The sequence below is a fragment of the Poecile atricapillus genome, chromosome 1, assembly GCF_030490865.1.
Source record: "Poecile atricapillus isolate bPoeAtr1 chromosome 1, bPoeAtr1.hap1, whole genome shotgun sequence".
NCBI classification, from domain to species: domain Eukaryota; kingdom Metazoa; phylum Chordata; class Aves; order Passeriformes; family Paridae; genus Poecile; species Poecile atricapillus.
This window is the reverse complement of record NC_081249.1, coordinates 136493044-136518638: the sequence shown is the minus strand read 5'-3', so window position 1 is coordinate 136518638 and position 25595 is coordinate 136493044. Positions and strand designations below refer to the sequence as shown.

The window sequence follows — 25595 nt, the reverse complement described above, 5'->3', positions numbered from 1 at the left end:
TATGATATGTAAAAAAAGAAAGATGAAGAGCAAGCTGATCTCTTAAAAGCTGGTCTTTACTTATAGTGAAGGGACAGACAAAGGATGTTGTCTTCTTCACCTGGTAAGTAAGAAAGCTGGAATTCAGCAGATAACAGTGCAGATTTAAATGGAAGTTGTCCTAAGCTGGGTATCAAGATCAAAAAATACAGACAACTTCTAGAGCATCAAGCAAATGCAGCAGTAACTGGGAGTCTGTACTTAGGGCTTGTTCTGCATGATGGGAAGAAGCAAAGCTTGGAAAGGAATGTTTCAACAACAGCTGTTCACAGCTCTTTCCATGGTAACAGTCAATCCCATGTAGCATGGATGTAGTAGGATTTCCCATTCCAGTTTAATAAAAGGGAAGGCAATCTGGTTACCACTCTTCACTGGTAGCAGCATCCAAGGAAGATTGCATGGTCTTGTAAGAAATCTGTTCCACTTTCTTTGTTACTATGATTAAGTTCATTACATTCATTAGTAGAGAACAAATGTTGAACGTAAATCGTTGTCCCCTTGCCTGCAGCCTTGGTAATAGTTCAGATGTCCATGCTTTTATGTGTCATGCTACATGCACTTTACCACATACTATTAAATATTGCAAAGTATTTCCTATAACTGCTCATGTTGCTTCCCATTAGTGTGGGCAATGCAATTGGCTTCCCAGCCCCCTCCCCAGGTTGTGGTTTGCCTGCCAACTATACTCCATTAAAAATTTAGTTTGTTTTGGAATAAGTACATACATTTGTCATTTATTGAATCCCTATGGGTCCAAATCATTAGTTGTAATAGTAGTCGTGGTAGGGAAAAAATCCATTACAATCTGATCCCTCAGTGATTGTGCTTTGGCAACATCACCTGAGATTCAGAAAACTAGTTAACAAAGTTTGCTGACAGAAGCAGTAGGGGCAGAGCACAAAATTATGAATTCATGTCATTTCCTGGTCTAACCAGACTTATATTCTTGCTGGAAGCTCTAAACCAGTAAGTTCATCCATTCAGGTTCAGACATCCCAGTACTTTTTTTCTTTCCAGCAGCAGTGTTGATTTCAGTGTTTTTCACATGGTGTGTGTTTCATGGATTCATATTAACAGCTGTGCCCAAGATATAGTAAAGGTCCCTAACACTCAACTCTTAAGTAAATGTCCATATTATCACAGACCTGATGCTTCATTTTGGAGCTGGTAGATGCTCAACATTTTAAAAAGCATGTTATTCATCAGGGCACTGAAATTAAATTCTCTCTCCCATGGGTTGTTGGCTGCATATTCTGCTCTTAGAGCTGTGCTGTGCTCCCAGGACAGCCAGCAGTGGGGCAGGCAAGAGGACAAGGCTCTGTCTGCCTTTGCTAGTTTTTGTATAATCCTTCCTGTCCTGTAGCATTACAAAAATACTTTTCACCTTTCTTTCTGAGATAGAGAATTATCTGTCTCTGAGGCAGTACTGGAAAAATCTATCACTGCCATTCCCAGATTTCTGTAACTCCTGGTACAGTTTCCCCTGGTAGCTGACTGGTAGCTCTGGTAAGGTGTCCATCACCATCTGCATTGTGCCAGGGCATTTAAGCAATGTGTTTTGAGACTGGGCTTAAACTTTTAAGACTAGGCTGTGCCTGCAGCAAGTCTGTAATGGTTCCCCTGTGGGCAGGTGGGCAGCAAATGAGAGGCATCTTACAGTTTTCCTGGGCTTGCAGGCAGGGAAAGTAGGAGAGCCCTGGATACATCCAGGCTCACGTGTGGGACAATCTGCTGGGTGGTAAGCAGAGAGATTTCCTGACCCATAACCCCAGCAGTCTGTCTCTGGTGCCGAGGAGCAGAAGGGTGAGAAGGGGTATCAGTTTGATTAGGGGATCCCCAGATTCTACCATGACTGTGAGGCACTGGAAGACCTCTGTCTCTATGCTGGACCCATTCCAGCATGTTTCTTTTAGCTGCAGTTACATACCTTTCTGTCCCCTATAGCTCCAGGTGTGCAGCAGCGGTTACCATATTGGCAAGGTACAGTGATGGTGTGGTTTGAAGCCTTGCACAACTGTGCTTCTACTAATGAAATCTCTCTTCTAGGTCTGTATCTTGGGGAAGTAGCAAAGCCATCTGGATGCAGCCCAAAACCCCCAACACCTTCCAGACCTGGAAATGCAGAGTGTTCTGCTAATGCAGGGACGTGTAGTGATGCCAGCCTCTTGTCTGGTAGCTGTCCTCTTCCAGATTCCACTGTTTTTCCTGATAAGCTGTTCACAGAAGATGACTCTAGTGATTTGACACATGGTAATGTATGTTTTTTTAATCCTGTTCTTTCCCACACCTCCACCTCCTCCTGAATGTTATTACTGATTAAAGCCAGGGTGCTTTGAATACCACCCACCCATGGCACTGCTAATCAAGTTCAGCATATGTTGTCTTCCACGAGACTCACCTGCTCTAGCGTAGGCTTTCCTTTGGTTTCCCCCTGCAGCAGAAGGTGCGAGTCACCTGGGCTGCGCACTCCTCAGCCCCCCGCCCCCATGCACCAAGTGCTGCTGTCGCTTTTCGCAGCCCCACACTGCAGTGCTGCTTCCCTGCTGGCAGTGCCTTTCAGACCTCATCACAGCTGTCCTGCTTGAGTAACATCAGGCTCATCCTGTTGAGCCCCACGGGAACGTGGTCCGAGGTAGTCCTCTGGAGAGGCGTGGTAATGCCCATTCACTCCCCACTGGATCATGTGCTCAGGCTGCGTGCTGCAGTCTCATATTGCAACAGCAGCATCGCTGCTGTCAGTGAGCGCTTTGGTTTGGGTTTCCAGAGGCTGGTTCCTCCGCAAGAGGAGTCAGTTCCTTGACTTCACATCCTGGTCCACAGGATCAGCCCAAAACTAATCCAAAACACAGGTATCCCACTGCTCTTCTTGCCCTAGTCACTTGGAAATACCACCCATCCTCCCAGAATGGGAATACCACCCTCCTGGAAACACCTTGACGGTGTAACTCCACCAGCCCACTGACTGCAGATTAGATAGAAAGATGGCATTTGTTTCCTGGCATTGTGGCTGCTTTTCTCAGATGCCAATCTTTCCTCAGTTCCCTGCCTATAGGTAGGACTCAGGATGATGGATTAGATGAAGCAATGCAGAGTCAAGAGCTGAATGCACATTTGGAAATGTACATGGTAATCAAGTACAGCTTGTCAGGGAATGAGACCGTGATTTTACACACACTTTTAGGCAGCTAACACTACTCATAGAGACAGTTTCACCCAATGTTCACTGCTTCTTCTGACCTTTTGCTGCCTTATCTCTTGTTAACCGGATTTTGATCAAGATCCAGCTGAAAAATAATCCAGCAGAACAAACAAAAAAAGACCCACAAAAATAATTTTTTTTTTTTAATCTGAATTTGTTCCCTGAACTGACTGACCATGTGTCCACACAAATATTTGCACCAGCACAACTAAGGAGGCAGGGCAGGAGCAGAAGAAGACAGATTCTGGTGAAAACAGAGAAGCTGCCTCTTAGCAGCAGTGTCAAGCCATGCTGGCTGATACTGCAAACCTACACTATGAAATATTACAACTTCCTGTCTATGGGAAATTATATTGACTGACTTCAACGACAGCACCATTTGTTAAATGCTGGAGTAAAATGTTTTCTTTTTCCTGTTTTTCTTAGGACTCCGTCAAGTTATATGTGGGAACCCCGCCAAGGCCCTCCATGCAAGGAGGCAAAAGCTAGGTGTATGTTCTTCTTGTATACTTCATGTTCCTGCTTGGTGACCCCCATAACTCCTGGGATAAACTGAACTCCCACTGTGGCTTGTAGCAGCTCACTCTCTCCTGTATCCCAAGAACCCCCACCATGCAGCTGCCTTTGAGGAGGAGAGAGGGTCTCCTGCCATGATGTTGCATGTGCCCATGTGTTAGCAGCAGTGAAGGGAGTATGTGAAAATCACGTATCAGTTGCTGGGGGCAGACTTCCTATCGTCCTGCAGTGAGCAAAGTACAAGGCAGGATTGCAAAATTTTATGGTATTTCTGCAATAGCTACTAAGAAAAAGTATTTTTTCAGCAGTGTTTATTTGATGTTGATGTAAACAGTCACCTCGCTAATACTGTGAGGTCATTCCTATTGACGAAACAAACACAAAGCCAAAGTTTGTTCCTCTTGGCGGTGGGGTGGTGCCCCTGCCTTTCGGGTCAGCCTGCTCATTTTGGCAGTAATTCAGTGAGAGAACACCTCTGTGTGTAAAGGGGAGCAGCCTGGTTTGTCATGGTCAGCTTTTGTGGGCTCTGACATTCAACACAGCACAGCTGTACATGAGTAGATTTAAACAGGCTGGGGTAAATCAGGGAGATGCATAGGACAGGCTTAATGCTGACAATAGATGTTAAAGAACTGCAGGGAAAAAAATATGTACTGCCCTTGTCTTTCTGCTGCCACTGCCTCAGCATGGGAAGCTTTTCTGAAACAAATTTGAACATTTTAGTGAATTATTGTGTGCTAAAAACTGGGATGTGGAATCAAACTGTGGTCATATACTGAGTGATGCAGTTTCTGTGGTACTGGTCTTAATATGCTTATTGGTATACGTGCTATAGGCTTATATCCAGTGAAATATAAATCAACAATTTTGCAACTGCTATCCTGGTTCTTCAGGCTATAACAGTACATGACTGGGGAGGGGGACTTCTTAAAACTGAGGAGTTAGAAAATTATGAGGAATGATCTAAAAAACAACTGTGGGCTTTGATGCCATTCTAAAATCCACATCTAGAAACGGAGCTGGTGAGAGTTCCCAGGGATATCTATATAACTTCTGCCATTTCCACAGCCACCTCCTACTGTGAGTCCTTTGAAACCATCCAGTCTGATGACAGAAAACCTCTGTGGCTCTGGAGGAGGAAGAGATCTGCACCAGGAAAAGGTGTCCCCTGACCTGGGAACATGGACCGAGCAGCACAAGGGGTGAGGCCGCCGGGGGAATCTTGCCGTGCAATGAACTGTGCATTCATTTTCTGCTGCAAAAATAAAATCATCGCTTTGGCCACCTGGTGGCGGTTTCGAGGGACAGTCTCGGCCTCCTGCCTTCCTGTGCCCGCTTTGGGCGGTAATCCTCCCTCCCGCCTGGAGCATCCGCGGGATGGCAAGGAAGAATAATCCTCTTCCTTCTCTCTGGAGCACAGGGAGGATGGGCTCCCTTCCTTAGCAAGAGCAAGGAAATTACTTTTCATAATTGGCGAGCCTTTCTTGGGCCTGACAGTGTCTACCTTCAGTCAGTAAAAGAGCTGAAAGGGGATGGATGAGCTTTTCTGCAAGCAGCACATTGGCCAAAGCAAACAAAAGGCTGAAAGACAAATATCACCTTGCTGAGATCTCATAGATCTCACAGACAGGTAATGGTTGTTATGGAAGTTAAAATGCTTTTATTTCTCTGAGCTTACTTCACTGAGTAGTATTCTAAATCTGCCCCACTTCACATGATTAACTTTAAGATGCTTGAGATAATCAGACACAAGAATCTTAGATAGGTGATCCAATTAAAATGATTTTTCATATCTCCTGGAAGTTGTGAAGTAAGAGTGGGTAACTAAATCCACTGCCTGGGTGTTAGCCTGAGTGGCCATGCCAAGCTGCACTTGACCAGCTGCATAAACACACTCAAAAGCTAATTAAAGGTGTGATACTTGATGTTGTCCAGGTGCCTGCAAGCAGGTCAGCAAGGACAAACCAGCCAAGCAGTGAAGGTGAATGAGGGTGAAGACTGGAGCCTGACTGATAGCTCGGAAGATTACTTGAGGGAGGCCTGTGATAAGGAACTCATTGAAAGGATTCCACCTGAGCCTACTTCCCACTCCTCTACAGGTACTGGACCTAAACCCCTGGGGAAGGGTTGGCATCAGGCAGTAACACGTGGTGTTTGTAGATGGGTGCATTGGTAACCCCAGTGTTTTATGAAATCTGGTGTCTGTGCTCTAGAGCAGCAATTGGAAAATGCAACTGTAGAGCCATACCCTAAGCAATCCATTCCAGTTTTCAAGCAGGACATTGTGGCCAGCTGTGTTGACCATCAGATGATATATTTTGGCATGAATATGTAGAATCAAGAGGAGCAAAGGTGATCTTACACTAGATTAGCATCAAGTCTAGTAGGAGGACATATCTCTGTCTTTTACCTTGTGTCATTAATTTATGATAGTGCCAGGTGAGTCTAAAATCCTGTCATTCCTACTGAGCTGTATTTGAACTCAGTTGGCAGTGATGTAAATAATGACTGAGCTAATGATTAAGGTTTAACTGAGCAACTGGGAATTCTGGAAAGATATGCAACCAAAAGGATGTATTCAATAAAAGGTTTAAAAATGGAACATGCTCTTCTACTCAGGAATAAAGCCAAAGGCTTCTCTGAAATTGCATTTACATGAATGAAAGCAGAATTCCCACTCTTCACTACTTGTTGAATATTGTCTTTAAGAATATTTAAGAACATTAATAATGGTTATTCCAAACATATATCAAATAGAGGACCATACATAATTACAACTTCAATCTTTCTTTCTGTTGTTAATAAAAACAACTCTTTTTTTCTCCATAAGTAAAACCATGTAAGTTCTCGTTTTACATTTCTTTCTAGGGCAAAAATGGATCTACTAAAATTTAGAAAAATATAGTCAGTCTATTTTGAAAAAAAACCTGGAAATATAATTAAATTATTCAAAGCCTATATGTGTATTAACATGTACTATAAACAGTATCCCCCTAACAAGAATAAAAGCTGTTTGGAAAAATCTGAAGGAATGGCCTGTTGTCCAGTGACCACAGAAATCTTAAATTATGATCTTGTGGTCTCTTTAGATTTAATCTGAACTTTTTCAGATTTTATATGATTTCTTTACATTGAGTATGATGGTCTCATCTTCTTTGAGGATTGACAAGACAACATCACAAACATCTCACAGTGTACCTGTGTCACGCCCTGTAGCACTGTGTAAGTGAATGGTCAGGAATGAATCTGTCCATCTTGTAAATAAATCTGCTGGATGATGATGAGGATGGAGTGGTTTGAAATTTAGAATTGTCTAAGGTGGCAGGGGGGACTGACCAGGATCCTAATCTCACACAGAAGTGTGTCCAATCCAATGTGAGTTTCTCACAGAAGAACTTGTTGCTGGAAGCAATCCTTCTGACCAGAAAAGGACAAGTCATCTGAGCAAAGCCACTCGCACATGAAAATGTTTGCAGCATCAGATCCATATAAACCACATTTTTTGGAAGGCGTTGAATGTTATTTCAGGCTCTTGAGTCAGACATACCAGTCTCTCAGAGTGGCTATACTTAAAAACAAATAATGAAGTTTAGACATTTTTAAAGCATATAGTATGATGCAAACTATTCCATGAAAAGTTTTTATCAGCTTTACCTCACAGCAAAGTACACCCCCATCAGTTGGGAGCCACAGATACCAACTTTCTGGGCCTGAGTTTTGGTGGCACATTCTTTAGATTATGTTCCTGCCCTGGACCCTACACATCAGGCACTTAGGTACGGTTGGTTCTTTTAATAGACAAGAGCAATTGGATCCCTGCTATTTATAGAATGGTTGGTTCTTTCAATAGACAAGAGAATCAGATCCCTGCTATATTTAGAATGGTTCTAAGCATGTGTGCGTGCTGGTTATATTTATAAGTGAGCAACAAGTTTTTTCTCTGTGTGTTGCACATATTACATGGAGAGAATTACATAGCTGAAAAACACAAACAGCCTGAAAGTAGCCCTGCATGCAGTGCTATATCTTCCCCAGCAGTCAGGCACTTATGATGAGATTCCATAATCTCTGCCTCTGTTTTATAAAGTGGATCCACTCATCTGTGATTATTCCTCTGCCTTGCACTTCAGATCACTGGAAGGAGTCCTAAGGTATTTAGAGCAAGTCAGTGCAAACACTGGTGAGGAATGATGCAGGTATGATCCTACTGAACAACAGGAGGGCAGGTGAGCTGGTGTGTGCCCCATGAGCTTTGCCTGTGAGCTGCTCCATGCTTGGCACATCACCAGCAGTGCTGGCAGGGAGGCTGCCAGTGAACCCAAACCAACTGTCAGAGGAAGCAATTCAACATGGCCAGCATCGAGACGCAGCTGCTCACCCTGCTCCATCACACAGCATCTCCAAAACCTTCCACTCCCTGGGTTAGTCATTTAGCAGTCAGATGAACTGGTAAATCACTGTGCTTTCCACTCTGTTTCAGGTTCATCCCAGGCTCAGGACGGTGCAGTGCCCTCCAACTCAAAACGTTATCTAATTCCATCCCCTCCAAAAAACCCTTCACCTGCCTCTGCAGTGGATGTTGCAGCAAGACCCTGGAAAACAAGGAGCCACAGGGGCCTAAAAACACCCAGCCAAGAGGAAGACAGGAAGTATACAGAGCAATGCCAGTCAAAGGCTCATCAAGAGAATTCAGCCCAGCCCCTGGACAAGCAACCTTCTCTCCTGGGCCTGCACAGCACACTGGCTGCCTCTGGATCCCAAAGGCAGCACCAGCCTGTGGGCTGCATCAGCCAGCAAAGGCCCATTCCCGGACCAGCAGCTGTGGGGTCATCAAAGATCAGGTATGTGCACTGGAATGTGTCTGGGGAAAATGGAAGGGACTTACTTCATGGCAGGAAAAGGCAGATTTCTCTGTCTCTCTTGGGTCTCCTGCTTCTTCTGTAAAACAAATTCCTTTTATTTGTACTGACATTTACCTTTGACTTTCTAAAGTTAATGAAACATTTTCCCATGTTCCTTATAGCTTAAAGTATTGTAAATTTTGTATTTTCTTGAATAATAGCCCAGAATTTTGCTGTGTTCTTACTGCTCCATTCTCATGTTCCCCACCCAGAGCCAATGCTATGTCTGTTGCAAAGATCTTGTGGCACTCATTCAAAAGTCTTCTCCAGTACACTCCAGAAAGAGTTCCTGAAATCCCATTTGGGTTTTTTCCCCGCCACAAATTCATGTTAGAATGAGCTCTGGAAAATAAAGTAGAGAAGTGTCACATGCACCGAAACATGTTTATTTCTGAACCTGTTTGCTGCAAATTTAGTATCATATTGCTGCTTCTTTGAAGAAATACAACTGAGGACCTGTGACACGACAGCTTGGGTTGGAATTAATATAGTCACTTTGGAGTCAGCATAGGCAGAGAGCATGTGCCTTGTGTGGGAAGCTCATGTGCCTGGGGCTTCTCCCAGGCCTGGCAGCTTTTGGTTCAGTTTTCAGAGCTGCTGAGGAGAATGGAGATACTCAAATATGGAGTGCAATCTCACCACAGTTTTCCTCTTTTTCCCAGGCCCATCATGGATGAGAGCCCTTCTAAAGAGATCAACCACAAGCACCCAGCTGCCTGCTCATCCACAAAAGCTTCGCAGAGGTTTAGGCCAATTAATTCTGCTTGGTCACTGACTGCCAGGTCCCTTCTGCAGTCATTGCCAAAAAAATCCACTGCCACAAAAACATCTCGGAACAGAAGTCCTCAGTTCTAGAAGATACCCAGTTGCCAGCACGTGTTGGAGCCATGTACACAGTGCAGCCATGAAGGATCGATGCTGTCCTGCAGCTTCTTCTGCAAGCTAAACACAGAGCAGTTCAAACAAATAACGTGATTTGCCTCAATCCAGGATACAGCTGCTCCAGAAATATTTTAAGAGCAACCACTGATCAACCAATGAGCTAATGAACTTCTTTACAGAAAAATGTGGTTATTTTTGCAACCTATATGCACTAAAACAGAACAAATCCTGTCATACTTCCTCTCATCCACACCATACCCAGCTCTGTGAGTCAGGCAGGGACACCAAACAAAGCAGACCATGGAGCCTGCTGTCTGCGGAGTGGGCTGGAGGAGGTGACCTACCAGCAGCCAGCAATGTGTCTTTTGCAGTCCTGTATGTTTAACATGTGAGGGCCAAAATCATGGGCTTGAGAGGAAGTGTTGACCAGAGCAGGTTCTAAGGGAGGGGTGCATTGCCTGAGGAGGAGCCCAGGAAGGCCAGATGGTTTCAGAGTTTACGCCCCCACAGGAGCTCACCCTATTCATGGGCATTGGAGTTTCTTGTAGGATGCATTGCTATGGGAGCAAATACTGGATGAGTGGCTTATCCCAATATTAACATGTTTGCTTGCTCCATAGCTACCTGGAAGGATTTGTCTCACTTTCTCTGAATAGACACTGCATTCCAGAATTTCTCTAGCAGAGCTGGCCTCTGTCACCAGGTGTCAGAGCACCCTCTGCATGTGCCTTTCACCTCCATCCCATTTCTAGCATTTTCAGATCAAATAGAATTTCCAATTTATTATAACTGGATAATTTTAAGAGATGATGCAGCAAAGCAGGGAAGTAAGGGAATAATCTCTTGTTTTTTCAATAGGACGTTTGCTTCATGTCCGGGTAAGATCCAAAACATCTGTTTTAGTGACTGCAGTCTGTGAGATGCTGTTCCAAATGACTGTGTCTTACAACTTTATGGATGTTGCAGTCTGAAACCAAGCATCATCACATTTTTTCCAGTTTAAAATACTATGTTAGATTACATTTTTAAAATCAGTTTATAAAACTGTAATTACACAATGATTTAAGGAATTAGTTTATGCTTTCTTTCTGCTGGCCATCTTAACTTAGAGAAGCAGAATAATAGACAAAGCCCTAAAACTTCCTTTTTCATGGTGCTCCTTGCACCACTTTATCTTATAAAACAGTCTGGAGCTTGAAGCAAGTTTGCTCAGTTTTGGTGTGTCCTAGCAGAAATCATGTATCAAAAATCATTTCAATTTATGTGGTATGTGATTTTTTGCAATACTATGGATGCAGGCAGGATTTCACCCAGCAACAGTGCCTGTATCCTTAAATAGGCTCCTAAATTTGACTTTTTGCCAGTGCCACTGACCATACTATCACACACCAAAAAAAGCTGGCCTTGTAAAAGAAAGAAGACACTTACAGCACTGACCCTGCTCTATATCCAGGGTTGTACCAGGGGGTGATGAGTAGGACTGTGTTCTCCATATATTCAGAGCCTCCTTCTCAATCGACATCTTTCATTTCAAAGGGGTGGATGGGAAAAAAATGGTCAGTGGGTGTGTAAACTGGGTCTGGACATGAGCATCTGCAGAGAGAAAACTCTTGGTACAGATCTGGAAAGTCTCTCAAAACCATCTGTGGTCTCGTCTCGCAGCAAACTCCACTTGGCTCTGTATGTGCACAGAACAAGAAGCTTCTCTGAACTGGCAGAGAGGATGTGGAGCACTGGTCAGAAAAAAACAACTCTGCCCTGGTGTGGGGGAAATCAGTACCTGAGGGCTTCATCAAAACCATTTAACTCAGGATTTCCTGTTGTATTTTCCCATCAGGCACCCCAGGACACACACACACTCTCAGGGCTGCAGGCTGTGTGTAACCTTCAGAACAGCCACCCCACCCCTCATTAAGCAGTTCTGCCCCACTGGTGGCCTAACCAAGGCAGTCACATGCTGCATGGTGGTGTGGTGTGTTGCCAGGGGCAGGAGGAGATGTCTGTTGATGTGCCTGCTGATCACTGCATCAGCTGGTGGCCCATCACCTCCTCAGGTGTGTATTGGGAGGGATGGATGTGTAAGACAGGCTGGGTGCCCTCTGCTCTTGTGTCTGTGGGGATTTAGTGCACAGAACTGAGTGGCCAGCCTGTCACTCATGGAACAACAGAGAGGCTTGCTAAGAAAGCAAGTTTGTGGTCACAAAGTCCATGATTTGTGGTCGCCCAGTCTGATGGGGAAGAAGGGCTGGTAGCCTCCTCTCTTCTCTCTGAGGTACTGGGTGTACCTCAGGGTTTCCCAGGGCTGCCATGCTGCTGTCTGTCGCAGTTTCCTGGATAAGGAAAATAAACAGGGCCATTGCTGTCTGGACAGCTATAACAGCTCCACAGGGAGAATGATTGCCCTGGCTTAGCCTCTGCTGGTTCATTTTCCAACTTTTTCATCTAGAAAATGGAAAAGCCAGCCAGGTCTTTAATAGGCTAATTAGGAGATGTAAGGCATGATGGGCTATTTGTGAATTCAGTTCACTTGGCCCAAAAGGAAAAAAGGGGAGTTTCATTGTGTGGGCTTTTTGTCACCATTTTGTCTGTTAAAATCACGCATTGGTCCCTTGAACATAGACAAAGTCCTTTAATGAATGAGCTTATTCCCATCCCTGCCTCTGCAGACTCTTAATATTTGTCTCAGTAGGATCCTTGCTTCCAGTTGGATGTGACCAAGTTTCAGATGTGCATTACCAGAGTCCATCCCCTCATTCTTGTAATGGGCCAGGAGTTGCTGATGCCTTTAAGTATCTCACTGCCTTAATGGGATTTTCTGCTGGCTGCCAAATTGATATCCAGTGTGTAAGCTGGAGAGAGGGGCGAGAGCTGCTCCCCTCACCTATTAATAAATCAGCACTGCAGGGAAGAGTTTTCTGCTAGGAGCCAAGTCTCACCAGTACACGCTGCTAAGGGAGGGGGTGGTTAGCTGCCCTGCAGGGAGCTGGGCTCAGAACAAAGGGATTTGGCCCAAAGTGAAGATGCTGCAGCATTAGCAGAAGCACTATCCATCCAGGAGGCCTCTCAGCATCACTTAGCTGGTGTCCCACAAACGGCCCTGCTGGAGTGGCTGGTGGTGCCCTGCATACTGAAAGACTCCACTCAGTCAGAACTTTAAAATAAACATGGGAGAAAGAAGTAGGGATCTGTGTGCCAGCCAGTTATTTAATTGACTAAGAATCATCCCTACCCCTGAAAGGGAGCATGTCTGGGGCAGCATCCCACCCTGACAAATAGGCCCTGACAAAGGTGGCTCCTGCTCAGACTTGGATTGGGTTCTGCACCTCCCAGCTCTGCAGAGCCCAACCCATTGTGGACACTTTAGCGTCCCATTTAGGAACAGGCCAAAGGGGATGCTCACCCTGTCCAGGGCCCCCACGGCAGCTGCGTGCACAGCACAGGGCTTGTGGCTGTTGTGCTTTTTGCCAAGGCCATTACTCTCAGTGAAGGCCTGGGATTGCTTTGCACTTGGAACAAATTAATCTTCATTAAAGGATGAATAGAAGATATTTTCTTTGGCTGTCAAGGAGGAGAAAACACAGGAGATGTTCAGGAAGGAAAATGTCGTACGTATCCCTTCCTCAAATACACACAAATGACAGGCCAACTGAGGATCATTTCCTACACGGTTCCTTGGCTTGTTCAGAGCCTGAGAGGCTTGGGCTCCCTGCAATGGGCACTATCTGCACCCACAGTAGAACACAGGTGCTGCTGGAGTATGAGTCAGATGGCTCATGCTCCAGTAGTGCCAGTCTCTCCACCGATAAAACAGGGTTTGTGATGGCTTACATGTCTGGTCCATCTGTACCATCTGTTGCCAGGTGAGATGAATCCTGCCCTGCAATGGCTTTCTCATTACACCAGAGAATCCTGGCCATGTTTTTATTGTGTTTTGTTCCTCTAAAATTACCCCAGGAGATACTGGAAATGTCCTGGCCAAGGCAAAGGATCAGCCTTGGAGAGTGGAGACAGTTTATGAGCACTGGGGCAGCACCTCAGTGCGTATGGCTCTTTGAGCCAGTCTGGGAAGCTCTTGGACCTTCCAGAGAGGTAGGGCAGGACAGCTGCAGGACACCAAGGAGGGCTTGTCCTGGATGGAATTCAAGGAGCCAGAGCAGACTCTCAGCTGGTGGAGAGCTGGCCTGGTGCAGGTGCATCTGGGAGGGTGGATCTGCTGCCCCATCCCCAGAAGAGGGGGATGTCTCTCCTCAAAGAGGAGGATTATGGCTGGACTTTTGGAAACCGGTTCAGCCAGCTGGGAGGTGACCCAGGTGATGGAGATCCTACCTTGGAGGTCTCTTGCTGTCACCAGAAATAACAGAACCTTTCAGTGACAGTCTTGATCCAGCCTTAGGGCACTGCAGTAATTTCTGATCTCCCAAGGAGAAATTATGTGATCTGAGAAGAGGTGTAGCATGATCTAACACAGGCAACAAGTGCAGGGCCTCACTCTCACCTATCCCTCAACAAAGTGTCCTCTCCACACTGCCATCAGAAACCTCGTGGCTGTGCATCCGCAGCTGGAGTTCAGAGTGATCGTGCTAAAATTAGAAATTGACATAATTTTTCAAGCTGCCAGAAGACAACGGCCTTCCAACAGGATCCTCCGGCATGACACAGCATAAACCAGAAAAAGAAAACGTCAGCTGACTGGGTGGAGAGTTGTAGTATCATTTATAGATATAAAACCTGTGCGTGAGTGCAAATGCAACCAGGCGGGTGCCGCTTTTGCTGGGTTTGAAGAGCAAGAGGAATGCCTCGGAATGGGCGCTAGAGGGAAGAAGAGAGTCTCACAAGTGCAACTTTCAAAAGCAAAAAGACTCGGAAACTAACTAAAGCAGCTCCAGGGCATTCAAGAGGTGTTTGGGACTCAGTGGGCTCAAAATCCTCTTTTTACCTATCCAGCATCCAGTGTGCTGGCCTCGTGTGGTGTCCCAAATGCACTATGCTGGCAGTGGCTTGCCGCATCACACGCCACTTTGATGTATTTGGAAATATTTTCTTAGGAAACCTGCAATGCCCACAAAGTGTAGTGGAGAACATCCCAGACCCACTTTGGCACTGGAAAGCTGAGGTGCTTTTGAGATGTTATGTCCATATGATAATGCTGTGTGCAACCCCAGCATGTCTTAAAGATATGGTCTTTGTCACAGCCTGCAGCTACAAGCTGCAAACAGGCTCAGAAGCACACATGGCTTGTGTTCCAGCATCTCCTCCCTTGGTGACCAAGGACCTCTCATCTCTGGAACCCAGCAGAGCAGGCAGAGCTTCCTAGGAGACTGTGCTCCCAGTGCCATTGGGCAAGTCCTTGCTGCCAGGCCTTCCAGTGTGAAACCAGCCCTTTCCCAGCCTGGCTGTGTGAAAGCTCTCTGCCACTTCTCTCCCCTTTAACCCCACCCTTGTCTCTTCTATCCCTCCCCTGCCCTGCTCCTGGTTCTCGCCAGCTCAGCCACCACCTGCAAGCCATTGCTGGTACCCCGGTGCCTCCCTGGCAGGACCTCTCTGGAGAAGTGGTGTGACGTAGGCATGGTTTGCATTTGTTACTTCTCTCTTCTGTGGCTCCATGTGCAGGGATCTTGGCCCTCTTCCTGATGTCAGGATAGTGCTGGAAGACCCTGGCAGGTCACAAGGGCTGGTCTCAAGGCCTCAACATCTGCCACCACCAAGCCCATGTTCTGTCCCAGCCCTTTCCCCATGTAGAAGCTGGCAAAAATCAACACCCACATTCTTACTGCTGCTTTGTGGGCAGAGTCAGACCCTTCTTCCCCAACAGAGAGCAGCAGCCCAGTGTCTTGTCCATCCCTGGGCCACTTTGCTGCTGCAGGCTCCTGTCACCTGCATCATCTACCCCCCAGGGGACACTTAGAGCCATGACGGCGATCTGAAGGTGAGTACCACAGCACCTGCTCTCTCCTCTCCAGACAAAACACATCAGCCCTGGCTGTGCTGCCTGTAGGGACAGTGCTGAGCATGTGCTGCCTCCTGATCCTGCCCTGGACTGACCAAGGCTGCCCAGAGCAGGGCTGTGCTGGGCATGTACTCACCGAGGGTACAGGCAAACGTGGCTGTACCGTCTGCCACGTAAAGGACGCACAGAGATGTCCGGTTCAGGGCAGAGAGAAGAGGTAAAACTGCTGTGGGAGGAAGTGGTGGAAACCTTTTGGAGGTCTGTCCCTGCAGGAAGGCACCTGGTGAGCAGAGGAGGGAGCACGCTCCAGGGGGCAGCACAGGGGAGATGGACACACCAGCAGCTGGGGTCAGGTTGGGAGCACCAGCAGTCCTGGCACAGGAGGAGAGGCTTGTTCTGCTGGATCAGAGGTGGAGGCAGTAACCAGGAAGGGGTGATGGATCCCCCTCCAGCCCCCTCAGGAGTGGAGGAGTTAGAGCAGATCTTGGTGTGCTCGGGCCACCCAAACAACTGCTATGTCTTGGCAGGGCAAGCACCCTCCAGGGTCTGGGCATGCACCTGTCAGCCCTTACCAGAGAAATGCTGCACACCGGAACAGCAGGCACGATTGGGAGAGGTCGTCTTGCCCAGGAGAAGGGGATTTCCTGGGATTAGTCACCAAATCTTCCCTCTTCAGAAGCTCAGCTCCAAAAGCTGCTAGGATCCTCCAGGGAATGTTTCTTGCTACCTCCCCAGGTGGGGCTTCATAGTGATAGCAAGGAACTAAAAATACTTAGAGGTCTTGTTGAGTCAAAGTAACAAACACTTTTTTCCCCTGGATGATCACTAACAAAATTAATTTTTAAATAGCAAAAAAAATAAATCTCAAACCCTGTATTTTCCCTGATATCTCCCATCCCTTTTATCTAGTCTCAATTTTGGTGGTTTTGAAGAAGAAAAAGAGAGGTATTGCTTTTCCCTTTCAACTGCTATTGCCCAATCCTGATTTTTTTTTTTTTTTTTTTTTTATTATGAACAGTCCAGGGGAAGCAGGAATCCAAACACAAGCCTGTGGATTAGATTAGTGGCATGTAAAAACAAATGAGAGGCCCTTGCTGCTGTGGGAAAAGCAATTACCTTAAAATCAAACAACTTTGCAAGTGATGTACAGAAGAAGGGAGATGGATGGGGCTGCCATGTCATGCTGGCATATGGGAAGGTGGCCAAAAATGCAAGACGGAGATTGTGTGTGTGCACCTGTGTGTGTGTGCTACCCACCAGGTGCTAAGCCCTGGCAGGGATGGCTCTGGCATCACTGTCAACCTGCCTTGAGACGAGAGCAGAGGGCATGGGAGGTGAAATGAGATTTGCAGGGTTAGTTTGAGATGCAGGAGTGTTGCAGGCAAAATGGAAGTTTCAGACAAGGTCTGTCATGGAGACCCTCCTTTTGAGTCACAAGGGTCAGAAAGGATCCCCTTGATTTCTAAACTCCTTCTCAGAGAGGAGTCTGGATCCAATCCTTCGTCAATGGTTTACGTCTAAAGAATTATACAGGTGTAATTGAGCCTTTATACAACTTTGTACTGCAGAATTAAGGATGGCTAACCAAATATATTTATATGAATGAAATAAGTGCTTTATTGCAATTGATGAAAATAATGATTAGACTAAAAATCTTTAATCAGAATTGTTTACTACACAATACAGATAGTTTTAATTACTAGTGTAGTGCACCATTTTTTATAAGTATTGAAGCAATTATATTAAAGTTGGCAAAATAATTATTAAGTAGAGACAGATATTACCCATTTCAATGACTGTGAGCAAATCTCTTCTGCTCAGTCTTGAGGTGTGACTCAACTCAAGAGAGGAATCCCCAAAGAGACCCAAGAAGTGGGGTATTAGAGGACCCTGCCATTAAAAAATGGGACTGGGTTTTTATAGTATTTTTAGTATTTTCTTTTTTCTTAATTTTATTTTATGATTATAGTTTTTGATAGTATGAAGTGATTATCAGCCATATGTTTGTAGGTCACCCATGTCAGCTCTGCAGCCTTTAGCTCAGCACCATTAGATAAGTCATCAGTACTAGCACTTGTTGGCTTCTTTATCAGGAGCTTTGTCTGCCACCTCCTCACCAGTGCCAGTTTCTGTCAGGAAACATTGTTCTTCACATCCTCAGAATGTTTAACTTTGGGCTCGATGAGTCAGCCTCCTCTCAGCATTCTCCAGCACCAAAAGCAGCCTGACCCCTCCTACTCCATTTGCCACTGATAACTTCTGCAAATAGGGTAAAGTCTGAGCTGTTTTACCCCCACCTAGGCAGAGCATCCTGCTACAAGGAGGGCTTAGCCCCCAAGACCCTGATGGTGTCTGTAGCTCAGCCACTGCCAATCCAGGGCCAGTGTGGAGATAGCAAAGAACTGCAAACACACTCCTCCTCCTCCATTTGCAGCTCTTGGCAGGCTTTTTGTCTCCTCCTGGCTGCTTGAGCCAGCACGGTCTCCCAGTGAGTCTCTGGCATAAAGACCGTGAGAATGCTTTCATTCTAGATCATAGAATGGTTTGTGTTGGAAGGGACTTTACAGATCACCTAGTTCCAACCCCATGCCATGGGCAGGGATGGCCCAAGCTGTGTCCTACTCCAAGGCACATTCCCCATCTGCCCTGTCACAGCCCTCCCCTGCTCCGGGTCACTGCAGAGAGAGGACATGAGGCCCAAGCAGCTCTGCAAATCTCAGCATTTCTGTTTCCCTCTGTTCTGAGGTGTTGGTGCAGTGGGGAGCACCTCCAGGTTCAGCTGTGTGGTGAAGTCACCCCACACATGCAGTCAAGCAGCATTTCAGCCTCATGACGAAGGCAGCAGGAGTCCCTTTCTGCCACCCATGGAGGTGTCACCCAGGAGAGCCCTTGAGCAGCAACATGGGTGCACGGGATGGGGTCAGCCCTTCTGGCAGGGACAGTGGTTTATAAAGCATCAGGCCAGATTTCCATCTGGTGCAAAAGCGTGTTGGCTCCCTGATTTTCACCTAGGCTAGCTTATATGTGCTAGCTGCAGAGCTGGCCCTTCAATCTCCAAGCACTGTCTTGGCAAGGATCCTGGGGCGCTGGCAGGGTTTGGCTGGTTTATTTAACCGGTGCTGGGGCTGTTGTCTGCCACATGCAATTCACTCCTGTTCTGGATCACAGGGTTTGAACCATCTCCTGTTTCCAATGCCTCTGTCCCAGCTTTCTTTGCAGCAGCATTGCCATTCAGCACCTGCCTGTGCTATATGTCCAAGTGGGATACCAGAGCTTAAGGACATCTCCCAGGCTCCCATGAGACTAGAAGGTGCTCGGCACCCATCTGTATCTGTGTCCTGCTGACCTCTGGGAGGCACTGCTCCAAGCTGTGGCTTATGTCTGGGATAGGTGTTCTTTGGTCCTGACACATGAGCCCAGGGTGTCCAGAGTATTCCATCTCTTGCTCGGACATATATTGGTGCTTTTCACTGGAGCCACAAGCTCTTCATGAAGGGATCAGGTTGGCTTGGGATGAGAGACCCAGGGATGAGCTAGAGTTCACCTAGGTGAGCAGGCAGGTGCCAATTCACCTGCTCTGAGTAAATTCATGATACTGCCAGGGAGAAGGCAGTAGTAAACAAACAAATATAGCTGAAAGGCAGGAGAGAGGTGAGTATAAGAGAATATAAAAACCTCTCTGACAGAGTATGTTCTAACCCCTTAACTCTTTGTCCCCAGTCCTGCATCATTTCCAACTGTAGCCAGTAGCAGATGCCCAGAGAAAGCGATCAGAGCATAGGAACAAACAGGACAAGTAACATCATCTCAAGTAACACCTCACTTTGCCTCACCTCTGTGGCTACATGCCTGTTGCACAGGACAAGTAAACATTAAAATGGGCCCCAAATGCTCTCTGGCTCTCAGGAAAATCTGTAGCTCAGTGGCAGTGAATTTCATCAGTGAACTTAAATCTTTGCATTTAATACACAGCAGATATGGTTAGATTTTTCTTCATTAAGTCTCCCAAGCTTTTTCCAGGGGTGTGAGCAGGGGTGGCATCCCCTCAACTCCTTGTCCCCATACTGGGATGTGGCTGGTGCAACTGCCAATGGCTCCACATTTTCACTTTTCTTTCTAATATTGAAAGCCCAGAATAACAACTGCCACGAGGGGATACAATGTTTGTTTTGCTAGTGGAGTAGAATTTAGGAGAGACTGTCATTGCTACTCATGCACAGACTGTTATCCTAATTTCTCTACTCTCCCTCATGCTGCTGCATGTCACTTCTTCCCTTCTCTGTGTATTTCCAGGAGCAGGCTCTCTCGTGCAGGGCTTGCCCCTGAAGCTTTCCCCTTTGGTTTACTGGGGCACTTTGTGCTCCAGCATTATCGCTTGCTGTGCGTGGCCCTGCATCCTTCAAATTATGCAGCAAGAAGTAGGATTTTGCATGGAGAAGGGAGCACACCAGGCTCCATCCCTCTGTAACACCCCAGCACTGTCATCCTCTCCCCAGTATATCTATGCTCCTGAGCGGGCAGTGGGCACCCTGGGAGATGGATGAGCCCTTGGTGCTGCAGGTGCAAATATTTGCATCCAAATTCCTGCCGAGGCTATGGAGAGGACGAGCTGTCCCCCGATGCCCTTACCCACCTGGTGGGGACCCGCCGCAGTGCTGAGTGTCACTCTTCCCATGGCTGAGCCCTGCGGCAGCCCGCCTTTTCCTTATTTGTTTTTCTCCCTTTGAGAGCTATTCTTTCCCTCCCATATGCTGTAATAATTACAAGTGATAACTTAACAGCTGCTCTGCTATTCCGGGCTCAGCAGAGCCACGCGCCTCCGCCTTCCCTCCCTCCCACAGCTCTGGGTCAATGTCTTGGCTCCAGCAATCAGGGATTCCTGCAATTTTTGCCACTCAGGAGGATCTGGACTCTTCTCCCCTCCATTGCCATCTGTCTCCCACCCGCCTGCCCTAGCATCATGAAGGGGGATGGGACTGCGACATCCATCTGTTACCATGGAGAAAGCTGAGCCAGCGAAGGGACGCACCCTGCATCCTGGGTGAAGGCCAGCAGAGAGGGGGTGAAAGGGATTTTCTTGTCTGCTTGTTTTATTATCACGTGTCTGTTGTCACTCTCGGGGTCTGCTGCAGGGAGCAACCACCACCCTTGGTCACAAGGCACCTTGGGAACCCCCTAAGCCCCCTTGCTGGAGAAGGGGGTGGCCTTAGGCCTGGCGTGGCAGATGCCACCATCCCAGATTGTGGACCAAGTTCACATCACTAAAATGAACCGTTTGCCATCCTTCCTCCTGTGCAAGAGTGGTGGTGGTTCCCAAGGAGATGATAGACCCCCAACATCAGCCCTGGGGCCCAGAACAGCACCCAGCTTTCCCATCATCTTGGGTGTGAAAGGTTTTTTTCTCCTTTTACAAGAGAATATTGCCTCCAATTTCTCTGATTGCTGAAAGCCCAGCATAAAAAAAGTCAGGATGAGGTGTTTCCGCTTGCTCCTCACAAAGGAAATGCTGCATCCTTGAACATTCCAGTCCATCCCCGGTCAGCAAGGCTCCCAAGGCCAGAAGTGCCTCTCCAGAACAGATGAAGATTCCTAGAAATGTGTGAAGACAGCCTGATCCCTGTCGATGGTAGCGAGAGACACACAAGTCTGTGTCAGGCGGTGCCATCCAGCCTACAGAGGGCTGCATTTTGCTTCCCAAGCACTGGAAATCTGACACCTGCCTGCTTGCTCCTGTGCAGTCCCACACTGGTCACTTCCCATGTTCCAAAGGCAGCAGTCCCGGCACCTCTGCCTGCAGCAGGCTCAAAATTGTGGTAAAGCCCCACACAGCAGCCTGAGCCAAGTGCCTGCAGCATGGCCAGCACCTGAATTCATTTTTGGCAAGCTCCAGTGCAGGCAGGGTGCCTGTGTTGCCTCCCTTATGTGTAGCTGGCCTTTACTGACATAGTAAAATGCTGGGAATTAAAGACAAGATTTTACGTAAGGATGGGATTTGCTGGAGCCATCAGCCCACAGTGGTCTTGGCTCTTCTCACCCTGCACAAACATGGCATCTGCACACCTGATATATATCACAGCAGTGACATCTTCCCCTGCCACCTGCCAGTTGTCCTTGTAAGGCAGCAGATCCCACAGGATGCCTCGGGCAGCTCTTTCTAAGGGACAGTGGTGGATAATCTTCCCTGTGGTCCTCTTAAAGTTGTAAATGGGAATAAAAATTGGGAGTGTGCAAGAAGGTGGGCCTTCCCAGGAATTTCACTTCTGCTGCTGGCACCATTTCAAAGCAATGGTGGGCAAGGTCAGGGTCCACAGACGGGGGTTTTGTGCATGCAGACAATTTTCATGCATCAGGGTGACCACAGAAATTGCAACCCTTGGCTTTTGGGGCACCAGCTGCAATGCTATGCCTTGAATTGTGCCCCATTTGGAGGGCCTTTGGAAGAGGTGACATGGTGCTTATGTGAGCTGGCTTTGATGCTTGGCAGCTGTGCAGGACCACCAAGCAAAGGCTTCAGTGCTGGCACTGGTGGCACTGGGACATGCTGGAGGAAAGCTCACCAGCAGAAGCAACACGTGCCTCGCTTGCACCTCCCACACAGGAGTAGGCAGCCCCAGGAAGAGGCGGCTTGGAAAGCCTGTGCCATCTCGTACAGGAGAGCTGGCAGCTCCATCTGGCTCTGCTTTGGAGGAGCTCTCCATGGAGCTGCTGAGGGTGGCCAGAGCGGGGCCTGTAGGTGGTGTGCCAGGAGCAGGAGAGGAGGAAGAGAAAGAGGAGGAGGAGGAGTGGGTAGGTGGGATACATGTGTCCCACACTGCCAAGTTTCCCTTGCAGGGAGGTAATTCTTCAGTCCCAGGAGAAGGGTGGTGCATTTAGGGGTTTGTGTGGTGTGATTCTGGTGCTCAGGTGCAGGGGAGGTGCTCCTGCACAGTGACCCCAGAGACCTGGGGACACGTAGGGCTTTGTGTGCGGGAGCTTCAGCCCACAAGTGCTCGAAGCCACCATGTGCATTTGCCATGTGGCAAAGTCTCTTTGCAGCTCTGCTCATTTTCATGGGTCTCGCACCTTGCTTTTGCTCTCCAGAAAAGCAGTAATTTTTCTCTTGAAGCTAGCAATGTGCTAACAGAGTTCTCATTGAGACAGGGCAGCCAGGGTATTTGTTAGGATAAAAACACATAGGGTTAGCACTGTGTTCCTCACTTCTCTGAGCCCAGGCTATTGTGCAGCAAAATTACAGTCCTTATCTACACCCAAGTTTTGCAGCAGTGTAACTGCAGCCATTTGGTTTTTGGTTTCTTCATTTCAATCTCTTTGATCATGTGCCACGATTAATCTGATCTCTACGAGGCGGGATGAGTAGGAGTCAGAAGAAAAATTGTAATCGTCTGTGCCTTTGGCATGCAGGAACAGAATAATTTTGTAGTCTCAGCTCCACGCTGGTAGCTCTAGGAAGTCTCCATCCCTTCATCAGCTAGCTTCACCATACTAAGGCTAAGGGATACTGATCTAAATGGAAATATTCAGAGCTGGGTACCATCACTGTTCCTTGTTCCCTAATGTTTCAGGCTGCAGCATCTCTGTGACACAAACCACATGGTCGGTGGCTGAAACCCAGCTGGCAACGAGCTCCAAACACAAAGATAAGTTCATGATAAGCTCCTTGCTGTTGTTTGCTCTCACCTGCCTTGTCACCATACCAGGCAGCTAATCCCCTGTGTTGTTTCCTTGCCTGAGTCAAAAGAAACATGAGGTTTTGTTGGGCTGGGAGGAAAGGAGCAAGGGCAAAGGGCATGGGGAGGTGACATCATGATGCCCAGCCCTGTCCTGGCTCTCCTGGCAGTTTTTCCTTGCCAGTTCCCACCAGTGTAGCACCAGCACTGGTTTTTGCTATCCTGACAGCTACATAGAGGTGTTTTCGCTCTCCTAGCCCAGAGTGCCTTTGCCCACACTGCAGAACATTGCTTTAATTCTGACTGTACCAACCCTGGTGTCCATCACAGCCATTTCTGTTTTGAAAGCCCTCCCTTTCCTGGGAACAATTATCCAAATTCCTTTACCAGCACACCTCATGGCTTTACTCCCCATCTGATTGCACAGTTCTCTGCAGGCATTGCTTGATTTTATTGAAAAACTTTACCAGCACAGAGAAGAGATAACCATGTAAGGGACTTGTTTTAAACTGACCAACAAGGCATTATTAACCCATATCACATATTATGATCAAAATCATCTTTTCATATAAATTCTTCTTCTTGTCCAACTGACTATTCCAGCAAAACCAACTCTCTCTGTCCTTCATTTGTCCAAGTGATTATCCCATGTCATGTCACTCGCACTTCTGTAGAATTATGTTTTGCATTGGGTTTTTTTTCCCCTCTCCACACACCCTTAGGGAGCAAGCAATTCCTTTCCTAAGCTCCATCAGAGGTCAACAGGTGCTTGGGAGGTGGGAAGTTGTTGAGACTGGAGGATAGAGAGCCCAAAAGAGCCATTTTTCTGCTTAAGTGCTCGTGCATCTGTCCACAGCACCACGTTTAAAAGGAAAGACCTGGATGGGTTATCTACACTGTCCCCAGGTCCTCTCGCAGACCCTGAGGGTTTCTTGGCTGCTCAAAGAAGAGGAAAACTCAGATGCTTCTGTTCTGTTGTAATTATGACAGGCAATTTAAAATCAGCCAAGAGCCGTATTGATGGTGTCATTTGGAATATAATGGACAAATGGTCCCTTCAATTTCATTAAGGATTAAAAAAAAAATTATAAATCAACCTGAATCAAGAGTGTATACAGAAAGACTTAATGTGGTTCCACTAATTTAGATTTGCAGTCTTAATTATTTTGGATTAATTTTCCAAGAGGACACATGACATTTTTATTGGTGTGAAGACCAATACAAAATGTAGCAGGTGTTTTGGAAGGGAAAGAGTTTTGTCTTTTAAGGGGTGCAACTCCTGATAGCACATCTTTTAAGAATCTTTTCTGGTACCTCCTTCCCAGGCAAGAATAAGCTATGGCAATTTAAAGGATCATGCTTCAATTTTACAGGTGTGTGTCTGCATATATATATGGGTGTGTGTGGGTGTATGTGTGTCTGCCTGTGTCTATGTGAAAAAACAATGACTGGGAAATTTGTTCCACTTTGATTACTCCAACAGCTTTAAATCCATGTAACATCTAAATGGTTGCAAGGTTTGAGGCAGTGGCCAGAAGGTGATGACAGAATCACCTGTGGTGGTTTATGACTTGTTTTTCTTCCTCTTTCTTCACCTCTTCCTCCTCTCCAAGCTGCTCAGTACTCTCTGGCTGCTCAGGTTTAGTGTGTCCATAGCAGAGGCGGCAGGAGGCATTGGAACACCTCTTCTCATCTCATAGCACACTTGACTGGGTTTAGCTTGGACAGCCATGGTTCTGAAGTTCCCTCACTGCCCAGCTGAATCTCTTTAAGAAAAAACCCAAACAAGTCACTTCTCTTTGCAGGAGAAACTGCCCTGGAGCCCCCCATCCAGTGCAGCTGTTGGAACACTGCTTCACAAGGTGAATAGTAACTGAGTCATCAAGCTCTGCCTTGCAAAAAGATCCTTAAGGTATCATGTTTTGCTCTGCTGTCCTTAACGCCATTGATGAGAATGGGTGGTTTTGGGAGCAGGCCAGGGCAGCCTCCGGCCCTCTGCACAGCAGGATGGGGAGAAAGAAGCCACTTGTGGTGTTTGAGCTGTGGTGCCACCCAGGTGATCAAACAGGAACCACCACTCCTTTGGGAATGTCACCATGTCAGCACACACCAGAGGATGGTCAGGGGAGGGTGAAGACCTTTGCTTTGGAGAAGAGACTCCAGAGCCAAGAACTCGATTACACTTCCGCAATACAAGGAAATCCAAGGGTGGCTGAGTCAGGCTGTGAGCAACACGCCTGGCATCTCCCAGGAGATCAGCTCCAGAGGCAGGAGTTGAGGCCTCCTTTTCTCCACACAGCTCAGGTGCCTGCAGACATTTGCAGGTGCGTAGGAGTGAGCTTATCCTGGGAAAGGGAGACCAGTGGACTTCAGATGAGAGAAGAGCCATGGATTGCCATTGCACCCAAATCCTGACACTCATGGAAAAGCAGCATATAATCTGG

General features: G+C 47.1%; 1 protein-coding gene across 2 annotated transcripts in view; it reads left to right on the top strand.

Moving 5' to 3' along the window:
- Positions 1–10948, top strand: part of LRRC56 (leucine rich repeat containing 56) — a 69050-nt gene extending 58102 nt beyond the window's left edge. For both annotated transcript variants that reach the window (XM_058829043.1, XM_058829042.1), the window contains 6 exons: positions 2086–2289; positions 3665–3729; positions 4823–4956; positions 5690–5853; positions 8235–8595; positions 9318–10948. In XM_058829043.1, coding sequence (XP_058685026.1) covers positions 2086–2289; positions 3665–3729; positions 4823–4956; positions 5690–5853; positions 8235–8595; positions 9318–9510 — 1121 coding nt within the window. In that variant the 3' untranslated portion in view covers positions 9511–10948. The remainder of the gene's footprint in view (positions 1–2085; positions 2290–3664; positions 3730–4822; positions 4957–5689; positions 5854–8234; positions 8596–9317) is intronic.
- Positions 10949–25595: the final 14647 nt, after the last annotated feature.